Genomic DNA, 13,362 nt, shown 5'->3' with positions numbered 1-13,362 from the left:
CAGAAAATGCTCAAAATCGTACGCAAAACAAAAAAAAAAAAAAAGATTTTAGAAAATCAAAACGTTTTTTGAGCGACTTCATAACTTAGATTTTATTATAATATCTACAAGGTGGCGCAAAATTAATCACCCTACAGGAAGATATATGATTTGTACAAATAACGCCTTACGGAAATCATATTTGACACTTGTGAATTATACAGCTGCAGTATACAAACAGCGCGTAAAGGTCAAAATAAAGATTTCCATCACTCAAAATAATAAAAAAAAATTGTTTTTTTTTTTTGTTTCAAAAACGACATTAGATGATCAATTTTGCGCCACCTTGTACTAAAATGGGATAGGTTATAAAACGGAGGGATGTAAAGTTCCAGGCCTAGCGCATAGATGGGACTGGTTTTATTGCCCTCACCTATTTTCCAATTAGTAGTAAAAGACAGCTGTTAAAATTTCATGAAAGGTCAAAATAAAGACTTCCATCACTCAAAATAATTAAATTTTTTTATGTAGTAAAATTTTTTTTTTTTTCAAAAACAAACTTAGATGATCAATTTCGCGCCACCTTGTAGTAAAATTGGATAGGTTGTAATACGGGGGACTGAAAAGTTCCAGGTCTAGCACATAGATGGCACTGGTTTTATTGCATTGACCTACTTTCCAGTTAGTACTAACCTTAAAAATAAAGCTGTTAAAATTTCATGACATTCTAGTCATTAGGTCGTGAGTTTTTGTGCTAAGAGTGGCGCTATTTTTGTTATTTTGAAAACCATGGATCAAAAATACTTTCGTATTTTAATTTTACACTTAGAGAAGTAATGGCAGCAAAGGCTTGAAAAGTGTTATGGGGACTCCGTTCCATCAGAAACAACAATAAAACGATGACTTCAAAAACGTGGTCTTAAACACACCGATGATGCACAACGCAGTGGACGTCCAAAAGACGCGGTAACACCAGAAAACATAAAAAAAAATGCACAAAATCGTTTTGAATGATCGAAAAGTGAAGTTGCGTGAGTTAGCTGACATCGTACAGATATTATATTAAAAGAACGTGTTGGCTGGCTTCATATTGCATGAGCATTTCACTATGATACCATAAACCTCTGTTCAAAGTGGGTGCCGCGTTTGCTCACTGTTGACTAAAAACTAGACAACGCACCGTACCACAAGTCAATTAAAACAATGACAAAACAACATGAATCGAACTTCAAATTGCTTCCACATCCACCGTATTTGCCAGATTTGGCTCCCAGCGACTGCTTGGGCTGTTCGCAGACCTAAAAACATGCTCGCGAATAAGACATTTCGCTCGAATGAAGAGGTTATTGCTGAAACTGAGACCTATTTAGAGGCGAAAAAGATAAATCGTTCTACAAAAATGGTATTGAAATGTTAGAGCGGCGCTGGAATGATTGCGTTGTTCTTGATGGAAATAGCGTTTATTCATCATTTTGAGCGAAAAAGGTGTTTTCTTCGTTAGGCCCGGGATTTTTCAGCCTATGTGTTACGAAAAAAATGTAGCCTGAAAAATATTGCGAATATTGTGAATAGACGAAGCGACTTAATCGTGTGCAGATTGAATAACGGTATATAAAAATGGTCAAATTCTTTCGTGGCTTTTATTTAAGATTGTTTTTGAAATGGTCTCTGGCTTGTTTTCAAGCTTTACCATTGATAAGAGCTACTTCTCTCCTTTAGCCGGTAATTAAGTAGACCGCCAATACATATTACGGAGGATGAATGGAGAGTATGACGATTGCATACAAAATAATTTAGAACAAAAAAAAATATAACCAAATTTGTTTTGCTAATTGTGGGTAAACACTCTATAAATTGCATTACAATTTGGGGTCAGAAACACAACTCAATATTGCGCAACATGAAATCTGTGAAATTTATTGCAACACATCAACACAAATTCGTACATATCCATGTATGTAGTTTAAAAAACAAAAAGTCCAACCAGTTCCTCAGACATGTGACCTCCAACCTTACCACACATTTAATTGCAATACTTGTACGTACCACTCCCACAAAAATATGTAAACGGACGGACAGTAGCAGTGTGCCAGCTAAAGTCGAGCTCAACACCTATGGTTTCCCACTGCTACCACCAGCCGTATGTGCCCTCCCCTCCCTCCATCCATACATCATCTTCTTCTTTCAGGCTACATAAAATCTTTTTATTGTTGTTCTTGTTGTTCTTATTGCATACCGACAGCAGTTGCAAATGCAGCATGACGTGAATGGTGAATGGCAAATGGCGAATGGTTCTTATAGCAGACGGTAAACAACGTAGTTAGCTACGAGTATTGGTGGGTAGAGATATGCTCTAACAGAGAGGGAGTCGGATTTGCAGAATTGCATTTCCGTCATTAAATGAATTCATGTTTCCCAAGCGTATGGTAGAGTATATCCTCCGCACTTTCGCGCTTCACCCTGAACCCGAATGTATGTATTTGCTTGCATGTAGCTCGTCAACATTTACAAAAGTACGTCTACCTCGGCTCGTTCTCGTCATCATTACCCCTTACGGCACTTTCTACCCTCCCGCGCGGTTGTGCTTCTTTAAAGTTTTTAACTTTTGGTCCTGTCAGTATTTTTTTCATCGCTCTTTCAGCCATTCCTCTTACGGTTCTTGTTTTTGTTATTTTATGTAGGCAACTGAAGTGCCAATTCATTCTTTCTTTCAAGTTTTTTGTTTTATTGCCGTCACCAGCCACTTAAATGCATTTTTTGAAATCCTTTCATACTGCCTTCTTATCAACAGTCTGCGTGGTGAGTGAACGCACTTTAATCGTTTTTTGTTGGCAAAAAAAAAAAACAAAAAATACAATTCTCTCTCCTTTCTTTTTTGTACACCTTTTGTATCCTTTTTTCTTTGACTTTTCATACGTTCGAAGAAATGCAAACAATTTAAATAAAGCATAAAATAGAGCGAGTGTATAATGAAGGGTAAAAATAACGCAAAACAAAAATAAAGAATATAAAAAAGAGCTCCAACAACACCGAAACGTCAAAAAGTGTTGGCAAGGACATCTTATAAAGCAAAGTGGGTGCCGCCGCTTTCGCTTTCAGGCATTGTTTGACTTTTTATACCACTTTTTTTTTTGATTGATGAAAGCGTAAGTACTTAAATAATAGAGTTGAATGACGACAGGCGCCAGCATCTGGGATTGGCATAAGGAAATAAGAATGGACGCTGAGGGGATTCGTAATTGAATTAAGGAGTTAAGAGCAACGCACGCCGCTCAACATTTACAGTTGTTTCAGCTTCAATAAAAATAAAATGTGAAGATAAAGAACATAAATGACCATAAACACATACAAATAACTACGAATTATCAAACAAATTCTGAGTTCGTTGTTGTTGTTGTTGTAGCAGTAATATAAGCCCTGTCACTGTAGTGTATTGGCCCGTCTTCGTCGTAGCTCATCTAAAGGTAGGCCCAGGAAACTTGCTGTCTCGACAGGTTTGGTCCAGAGGGAGAGGGGTCGGTGGTCGGGAGCTTAGGAAGGTGGTAACGATCTCCCGATGAATATCGTTTATTGGATGTCTAAACACTGTCTGGTCCAGTAAATGTCTGTTAATTTGTCCTGGATCTCGTCGGTGTAATTGAGGAGGTGTCTCCTGACGTGCCTAAGAGGCGGCTCAAGCAGGTGTCTGCACGGGTGAAACCTACGGTAGCATTCTAACAGGAACTGCGTGCTGAGCACTTTATTGTGCTCCATTACAAGGAGCATCTGTACCTCGTTGTGAAGGTGTTGAAGAGGGGCCATCAGGCGGCAACCCGTCGCTGTACGAATAGCAGTGTTGTGGAAAGTCAGGAGCTTTATGCACTGCGTGTCAGTAGTTCCAGGCGACGAGACAGGTGCAGCATAGTTTAGAACCGGCCGGTGTATACAATTCTGAGTTCGTCGTTTTCCTCACTCAGGACATACGTTTATGTTTTTGCAATGAGTCTTGAGTCTTGAGCTCGCACATAAATCTAATTCATTTCTACGAATCATTATTAAAATGTCATGATTCCTGAGAGGTCGACCCTTGTCAGTAACAGCCTAGACAGACGGTGAAGTTTATCGGGAATTCGGAATTATCCCAGAAGTTAAAAGCAAGTAATGCGACCTGACAACCTTAAATAAATTCATAATTTAAGCGGATTCGGGGAATTTTCGATGGCAACATTGCCGGAAAATGACAGTACATATCTGTTATGAATAAAAAATAATGCGACTTTTAAAGAGAAGAACGAGAAAGACTGGAGGATGCAATGCTAGTTTGCACCGGCACGTTCGGAATTACATTAACTATTTTGATATGTAGAGTTTAGCAATTTCAATTTAAGATTTTTTTAATAAATAGTTCTCTTTAGTTTGTCGTATTTTTTGCCTGTGGAACATGTTTTAATGGCAAAACTATCCAATAAACAAATCAATTTTAATCACAATTAACTTCGCCGGTAATCCCGAGTAACGCCGCCGTCTATATAGGCTATTAGAACGATTCTCACAGAAACTGTCTGAGAGCTGTGGTGCTTGCAACAAACTTTCTATGCCGAGATAGGTAGGTATGTAGGTGGAGTGGCTGTCGCAATGACACACTTGGACCTTTCATTGGTCCATTGTGATACCGCTGAAACTTATCCTTACCCTATGGGTTCCTTTTCAAACCATCCGGTAGCTTTAATAAACGAGCAAAGCTTCATTAGTCTTAGATGCGCGGTGTCCGCTACATCAATTAAAAATACCATGTCAAGACTGCGGTGCCTCCTTGTCGCTAAGCTTACACGCTCACATAAAAGGTGTCCGAGCGTTTCCTCTTCTTCTGTATTTAGACAGCTTCTACAGAAATCGATGGACGGGAGTCCTAGAAAGTCCTTCTTAGAGTTTCTCTGTTAAATCCTAACAAGATTTTTGATCGACCGCTGTTCCATTTCGGCCATGTCTGTCTGCTTAGTTCGCATGTTGAGAGGTTTTGTCAACTTGTATTTACCTTATTGATGGTTATCAGTAGTTTACAAGTGGCTATAGGCATGGGTATCAGCGTCTTATCCACTTGGAGGTCGACTGGTTCGAGCAAGTTCCCTGCCATATTCCTGTGGCCTGGCACCGAAATAAGGTGCACTTTGTAGTATTTCGATATGTTATTTAGAAGTTTAAAACATTCTAAGACTGTTTTTGACGAGTGTGTTCTAGATGCTAGCGCTTTTATTGCTGCTTGGCTGTCCGAGTATATGAAGACTTCATTTGTGGATTATACTCTCGTTTTTATTACCGTAAATCCCTCTTTTATGGCAGTGACTTTCGCCTGAAATACACTGCAATGATCAGGTAGGCGAAAACATTCCTAACTCCAAGTTTATCGGAGTAAAGCCCTCCTCCCCTACTCTGTCGTCTAATTTTGAGCCATCTGCATAGATGTTTATATCATTTTCCTTAACAATAATCCCATTATCCCATTCCTCTTTAGAAGGAAATACTGTGACGAAGGAGTTATCTAAGTTGATATCCTTGGTCTTACAGAAATTATTTGTAACAGGAATACAGGGGAATTATTCTAAAATTGCAGAGTATCCTCTTTGGTTTGTTCGGAGAAGACCGTTTTCTCTTAATCTGAGAACTGCCTTGGCAGCTGTGTACTTTTCGAAATGTTCTATGGGTAATAAGTTAAGCATAATGTTTAGTGCCTCTATGGGTGTGGTCCAAAGGGCCCCGCAGATGCAAAGACTGGCCACCCTTTGAATACATACATATGTACCATGGTTTTTTGATATATAACTTATCTAAAGCCAGCCACCATACTAGTATACCGACAGCCGGTTCTACGTAACCGGAACGACCCGGATTTATATCCGGCCAAGGACTGTCACTTCAGCAGCATTCCCCGTATATAAGGGGTGATTTTTTAGCTATTATCTTTTTAAACAGTTGGTTTAAACAGCTGACGCACGCTTCGTGTTTTGTCTCACTGTCAAACATCTTCAGTTTGGTCTATAATTTAACCATGAATCGTAGTACAAACGAACAACGCTTACAAATCATTGAATTTTATTATAAAAATGCGTGTTCTATTAGAAAGTTTAAGATCCACTTTTTTATCGAAAAATTGTGTTCAGCGACGTAGCTCATTTTTGGATCAATGGGTACGTAAATAAGCAGAATTGTCAATTTTGGAGTGAAGATCAGCCAGAAGAATTGCAAGAGCTACCAATGTATCCAGAAAAAGTCACAATTTGGTGCGGTTTATGGGCTGGAGGTATCATTGGACCGTACTTCTTCAAAGATGCTGCGAATCGTAACGTAACTGTGAATGGCGAGCGCTATCGTGAAATGATATCCAACTTTTTTTTGCCCAAAATGCAAGAGCTTGACGGCGCCACATGCCACACAGTACGCGTAACAATGGACTTGTTGAGAGGCGAGTTCGGTGAACATTTTATTTCACGTTCGGGACCTGCCAATTGGCCACCCAGATCGTGCGATATAACGCCTTTAGATTATTTTTTTAGGGCTATGTTAAAGCTCATGTCTATTCAGACAAGCCTGCTTCAATTAACGCATTGGAAGACAACATTAAAGCATTTATATGTGAGATACCGGCCGAAACATTGGAAAGAGTATGCCAAAATTGGACTAAGCGGATGGACCATTTGAAGCGCAGTCGCGGTCAATATTTGCATGAAATAATCTTCAAACATTAAATTATATGGATTGTAGTATCGATTTAAATAAAAATTTCATGCATTTCCTGAATTTTACGTGTGTTGTTTTGAAAAACTTTCCTATAGCTCTTAAAAAATTACCCTTTATATGGCTGCTACAACAATAACAACCGTATGTTAGGATTGGTCTTACCATTGCTGTGTAAAGCCAATATACGATAGATGGGGAAATACCCCAACTTAGTCCTATTAGTTGTTTACAAGAGTAGAGTGCTATTGTTGCTCTTTTTACTCTATTTTCGACATTTGACCTCCATCTTAGTTTTCTGTCGGAATAAAACTTTCTATTTTGTAAGCGCCTTAACAGTTCATTCAATAGAAAAAATACGAATCAGACCAGAATCTGGCATATTTTGCTTTTAAAGTCAAATAAATAGACCTCCCAAAATGAAAAATTTCCAAACTAATAGCGAAGTTTTCTGTATTTGCCTAAGTAAATTATAGATATGGGTTTTAGTTCTTTGTTCGGAAGAACTTGACTGTTCTTCTCGCCCTCCCTCTAACTAAGACGAAAGACAGACTTCGTTAGTGCTCTCGTATTCAGGTGAATGACAATCTAAAATGTTCGAAACATTGGTAGAGAATTCAACTTTTCTATTCCTTTGGGTTTTCATATCGACCATTTTCGATTGATTATGTTTTTATGAATTTGAATTAATTTAAAAAGAAGCACTTTTATATGGCAAAACTCACCTTCCATCGCTCAGCGCACTTTCGGGAGAATTCAGCAAAGATCACTGTCTCATCGGGGTGCTTCTTCTTGTGCTCCTCTCGGCATGTTTGTACAAAGAATGCGTACGCGGTCATACGGCCTCGGGGTTTCGCATCAGCTTTAGCGCCACGAATCATCGTGCTCTGTTTTAAGCAAAGAGAGAAAAAATAAAGAATTTATTATTAAGGTTGCTTCAAGCTATGGCACGCACTACTATAAGTAAAAATACGTTAATTCATACAAAATATTTGCCTAATTGGCTGACTTAATACATTTTTCAATATAATGGAGTTCGTATTTGAAAATCTGATATCGACTAAGAATTTAAGTAAGTATTAAATATAATTTCATAGATAATATCTTCATAATTTTCGACATGGTTTATCCCTACAAGAGCGCTTGCATGATTCGTTGAGATTGAGACATCCATGCGATTTACTTGTTTTTGGAGTTACCCGGTTTTCATTATGACATTTTTTAACGACATAATTTTAGATGAAAAGCTTTTGCCATAGCTGAAATGACATAAAATGGCAGGTGTTTTCGCTAGAATGGCACTCTGTCATAATAAAAACAAGGCATAAGAATATCGTTTTAAAAATTTACTAGGAACCTAAACGAATTGCTTTCTTTGGATACTGCAGAATTTGTCATTCTTAAAGTCCCTGCTACAGACAAGGATAGCCGAAACCGCAATAGCGGACAATATCCTGTTCCAGTTACAAACAAGTAAGGGGTGTTCACAGGGGGAGTCTTATCACCCTTCCTGTGGAGCCTAGCAGTAGACGACCTGCTTCACTTGCTGACAGGATGCGTGGATGATGTTGTAATTATAGCGAGAGGCAGGTTCGAAACACTTTTTGCGATATAATGCAGGGCTTTAATGCTGACAAAAAGATGGTGTGCTGGGGTTGGTCTGAACATAAACCCGTCCAAAACAGCCATCATCCCTTTCACCACGAAAAAGAGCCTTACCAGGAATGAAAGAGAACAGCATAAACGGGGTTGCTATTGATTTGGTCAGCGAAGTTAAGTATCTTGGCCTTGTCCTGGATGCCAAGCTTAATTGGAAAAAGCTCGCCGACGCAACCCTGTGATGGATGTGCATCATGATAATAAGACCAATGATGACATATGGAGCAGCCGCTAGCTGGGGCATCGAGAGTCACTATCTCGACAGTGCGGACTGCGCAAACTAAGCATCAGCGCTTAGCATGCCTGTGCATCACAGAAGCGATGCGTACCTGTCCTACAGCTGCGATGCAGGTGATATGCGCGAGCTGACACCGCTCCATATAGTCATTCAGCAATTAGTCAAGTGTACCCTACTAAATATTACCTGGGAAGGCTTTGGGAGAGGAAAAGTGATGTCATCTAAAAACATGGAAGTGCTAAACTTGCAGCTCCCACTCGCCCAGCTACCCAGAGATGATATCACTAAGGTGACCAAATTGGAAAAGAAGTACAGAAGTGAACTAAACAATAAGTTGAGCTGGAGTAGACCTGTATTTGAAAAGAAACTCTAAGAGTGTACCCTGCACTGGTACACAGATGGCTCGAAGAAGACCCCAGAAGGCATAAGCGCTGGAATTTACGGCCCTAGAACCAAACAATCTGTGCCGATGGGTAGTTTTCCAAGCATCTTCTAAGTGGAGATGTATGCCAACTGTCTATGTGCAGAGATAAGACAGGAATGTCCGAAATGAGCGAAATCATCACTGGTACTTGAGTGTATCGAGAAACTTGATCTACTGGGAATGCACAATTGATTCCGACTAATTTGGGTCCCAGGACACAGCGCTATAACTGGGAACGAAGTAGCCGACGCATTGGCGAGGGAGGCTGCGGCCTCGCTTTTAATAGGACCTGAGCGCTTCCTTCCCATGAAACAACACACAATCGAGGAGAAGCTCAGGAGTGAAGAGCCAGGGCTGTCGAAACAGCTAGTTTCCTGGGCCTACCGTTCGATGAGCTAGACGAAGACGACCGGTGATTACACTACATTGACAGGGCAAAGTTACTGCTACAACAACAACAAGCGAGTGATTCATTTTCAAAAACGATAAGTAAAACGTGAGTACTTTTTGACAAAAAATAAAATAAATTAAATTAAATAAAAAATGATAAAATAAATTAATTAATAATAAAATAAAAAATAATTAAATAATTAAATAAAGCTATTTCCACCGCAATCCTGTTTTTCAACGCATTATTAATTCATGGAGTAAAGGGTTAAGACTCCTTTTGAAAGGATACTTCTCTAATTTTTTGAAATTTTCCCATGTAATATTTTCTTAAATTCCTGAAAACTTTGATTTGAGTCGCAAAGAAATGAATTTTCTGAATCAGAAACATTTAATTTACCATCTACACTTTGCGGAGAAAATCGGTATATATGGCAACGTCGCGAGGTTGGCATACAGGCATGAAAATACAAGACAAACCAACCGCATGCAAAGGGCACACAGATGAGCCAGTATAATGAAAAATGGTTTGGCAATAGCATCTAAACAGTAGCAATAACAAGATGTTGTTGTTGCTTATGCACACATACAAGAGCAAAATTTATGCACAGTAAGCACAATAAAACAATAAATCTACATTTTACCTAAAGATATATGCAAGTACATGCATATGTATGTGTGGCGGTATGTGCACCAAAACCTATGCATATACGGATAACTATAAGTAAATATATAAAAGCAAAATTTAAATATATACAATTGTAAACTGAGACACATGCACCAGTCCAGATTTGCATATACATACATACACATCTATAATTAAGGTATTGGTGTTGGTGTTGAAGCTGACAGTGATGAAGTGTCCAGCAGACGATAGGCAAACAACCAACCAAACAACAGGTTTTGTTTAAGCGAAGTGCAGTATTGCAGTAACGCTCAGATGTACATATACACACATACATACATTGGTATATCTATGTAATGTGTGGGAGTTGAGCGAATAAAGTGCAGCATGGAGCGGTGAAGCCACATAGAGAAGTTGAAAGATAGCAAAAATAGATATTTGTACATATGTAGACGTACGTGTATTTACATCTGTATATATTTGCATAATTATACACATACACTAGTGGCGGAAAATAAAGGAAACGGTTTATATTACAACTGATTTGCGTTGGTAAATTAATGAAATAATTAAATAATATTAGATTAATATTTTCTATGCATTTTACCAAAAATCAAACTTCAATGGGTTTTTATTTTTATTTTGTTATTTAAGAAAACAAAACCTACTTTTTAACCTGCGACGGAGTATACCAAGTTTCTCTAACTTGTGAACAAGTTTAAACATCACTATAGCATCGGACATTGCTAAGCAGCGTATAAAATAATTTCAAGTTTCTTTATTGCTTTGAAAGTATCAAACAGTTTTGTAAACTCATTGTTATAAAAAATTATTAGAAAAAAAAATTGCATATGCCGCTCAAAGTATAGACTCTATTTCCACCGCCAGGTTAACTACAGTTAACTTACCTTCGCTGGCTCAACAGAAAATGTTACGCAAACAGTGCTAGGTGTATAATAGATGTAAAAAGCACAATTTCAGGCGCACGCGTCATTAATGCAGTGTTTTACAATTTTCTTGTAGAAAATTACACAAATGCATAAATTAAGTGCATATTTTCTAATAAACGGAAGTAAATACACCCGTTATTTAGACAGAATAACAACAAACGCTGAGAAAGTAAACCAAAAATACGAATATTGCCGTTGACACAGACGGCTCTGTTATCTGATTAGCCAACAACTTAGCAGCATTTCTCAAACTTAAGAGGGCTAAGCGTCGCCCCGCACGCTATAAATTTGAAAAACAACTTGAAAGGCGGAGCGATTAAAAAAAAACAAAAACAAAAACAAAAAAAAAACAAAAAAACTTCATCAAAAAAATATTGAAATAAAATTAAAACAAAAAAACAAAACATTACAAAAAAAATTACAAAAACAAAAAAAATTACAAAAAAAAAAATATTACAAAAACAAAAACAAATACAAACAAAAGATACACAAAAAAACATATTACAAAAAGTAACAATTCCAGATTGAATTTTAAGAAATAATGAAATAAAATTTTAAAAAACATTGTAATAAAATTTAAATAAATATTGAAATAAAATAAAAAAAAAATATATTGAAATAAATTCAAAAAAAAAAATTTAAATAAAATTAAAAAACAATACTGAAATATACAAAAATATACAAAAAACAAATTCAATAAAAACACAAAAAAAATATTACAAAAAACAATTTTAGATTAAATTTTAAGAAATAATGAAATAAAATTTTAAAAACCATTGTAATAAATATTGAAATAAATTTACAAAAAATATTGAAATAAATTAAAAAAAACATATTGAAATAATATAAATAAAAAAAAACACAAACAAACACAAAAAAAAACACAAAAAATATACAAAAAATATACAAAAAAATACAATAAAAACACAAAAAAAAATATTACAAAAAAAAAACAATTTTAGATTAAATTTTAAGAAATAATGAAATAAAATTTAAAAAAAAAAATTGTAATAAAATTAATATAAATATTGAAAAAAATAAAAAAAAGTATTGAAATAAATTAAAAAAAAATATTGAAATAAAATTAAAAAAAAAACAAAAAATATTGAAATAAAATTAAAAAAAAAAAATTTTGAAATAAAATTAAAAAAAGAAAATTAAAAAAAATATTTAAATAAATTATAAAAAAAATAAAAATAAATAGTACATATATCTGTAACATACAAGTTTTAGGAAGCGCTTCGTTTCGTTAAGAGTTAAATTTTGTAATAATTATAAATATATAATTTTTTTACTCAAAAAGGTCAGTATATAACTTAGCAAGAAGAAGGAGAGCGGAATATTGCAAAATGAGTTAATGCTTCTTCCGAAACTTTGACCGAAAGCGTACCATACATTTAAGAAAAGCCAGTGCCACAAAGCGTGCCAGTGGTTTCTTAAATTTTGGCAAGTGGAAAAAAATGTGCAATCTATGAGCGTTCGCCAATAAGTCCTTGAAAATGTGAATAGGTGATGTGAAATGAATGCAACACTTCGCTTGTCCAGAAGCCGCGTTCATATAAAGGTATGTTCTTGGCCGCCATAGCCGAATAGGTGGTTGGTGCGTAACTACCAACCGGAATCCGAAAATAAAAGAGAACGTATGTTCGAATATAGGTGAAAGACTAAAAATGAAGAAAAACATTTTTCTAATAGTGGCCGCCCCTTGGTAGGCAATGGCAAACCTTCTAGTAAATTTCTGCCATGAAAAAGCTCCTCATAAAAAATATCTGCCGTTCCGAGTCGGCTTGAAACTGTAGGTCCCTCCTCCATTTGTGGAACAACATCATTACGCACGCCACAAATTGGAGAAGCTCGGCCAAAGGTGTACGCACCAATTATATATATATAAGTGGCTTACGCTTTCGTAAATCGGAGGTGAATCGTTCGTAATATTTTTTTTTTTATAAAGTTATTTTTTAAATATAAAACTAATTTTTTGATTTATAAAACTATAAATTTCCTTTTCTAATTTTTTAATTATAAATTATTACGTTGCGAATTTATAATTTTGTATTTCTTTCGTTGAGCTGTTCAAAAACTACAAAATAAATAAATTTAAAACATGAACTTTAGTTTCCTCCCCTAGTGTAGTCACCTTTGTACATAATGAATAGCAGCTGCTTATATTATATGTACATACATACATACTATGTACATAAATAAATATATAAGTATGTCTATATACAAGTTCATAAAAAGAAAATGCAGATGCAAAAAGCAGACTGCAGGATACAAAGAGTTGTCAGTTCGTGGAATGTTGTTGTGTTGCTACGTAAAATTCCCGGCTGCACTACTTCAGAAGTGATGGAGAGGGGTGAGAGTGCAGCATGCAACTGCATTTTGTACA

General features: G+C 36.2%; 1 protein-coding gene across 6 annotated transcripts in view; it reads right to left on the bottom strand.

Annotated features, from left to right (window-relative positions):
* LOC128857801 (high mobility group protein DSP1) overlaps window positions 1-13,362 on the bottom strand; it is a 90,330-nt gene that overhangs the window by 15,186 nt on the left and 61,782 nt on the right. For all 6 annotated transcript variants that reach the window (XM_054093568.1, XM_054093569.1, XM_054093566.1 and 3 more), the window contains one exon: window positions 7,416-7,577. In XM_054093568.1, the coding sequence (XP_053949543.1) occupies window positions 7,416-7,577 (162 nt within the window). The remainder of the gene's footprint in view (window positions 1-7,415; window positions 7,578-13,362) is intronic.

Source organism: Anastrepha ludens, chromosome 3 (assembly GCF_028408465.1).
Source record: "Anastrepha ludens isolate Willacy chromosome 3, idAnaLude1.1, whole genome shotgun sequence".
In the NCBI taxonomy this organism is placed as follows: Eukaryota; Metazoa; Arthropoda; class Insecta; order Diptera; family Tephritidae; genus Anastrepha; species Anastrepha ludens.
Note: the sequence above shows the minus strand (reverse complement) of the source record. Positions and strands in the feature narration are given on the sequence as shown.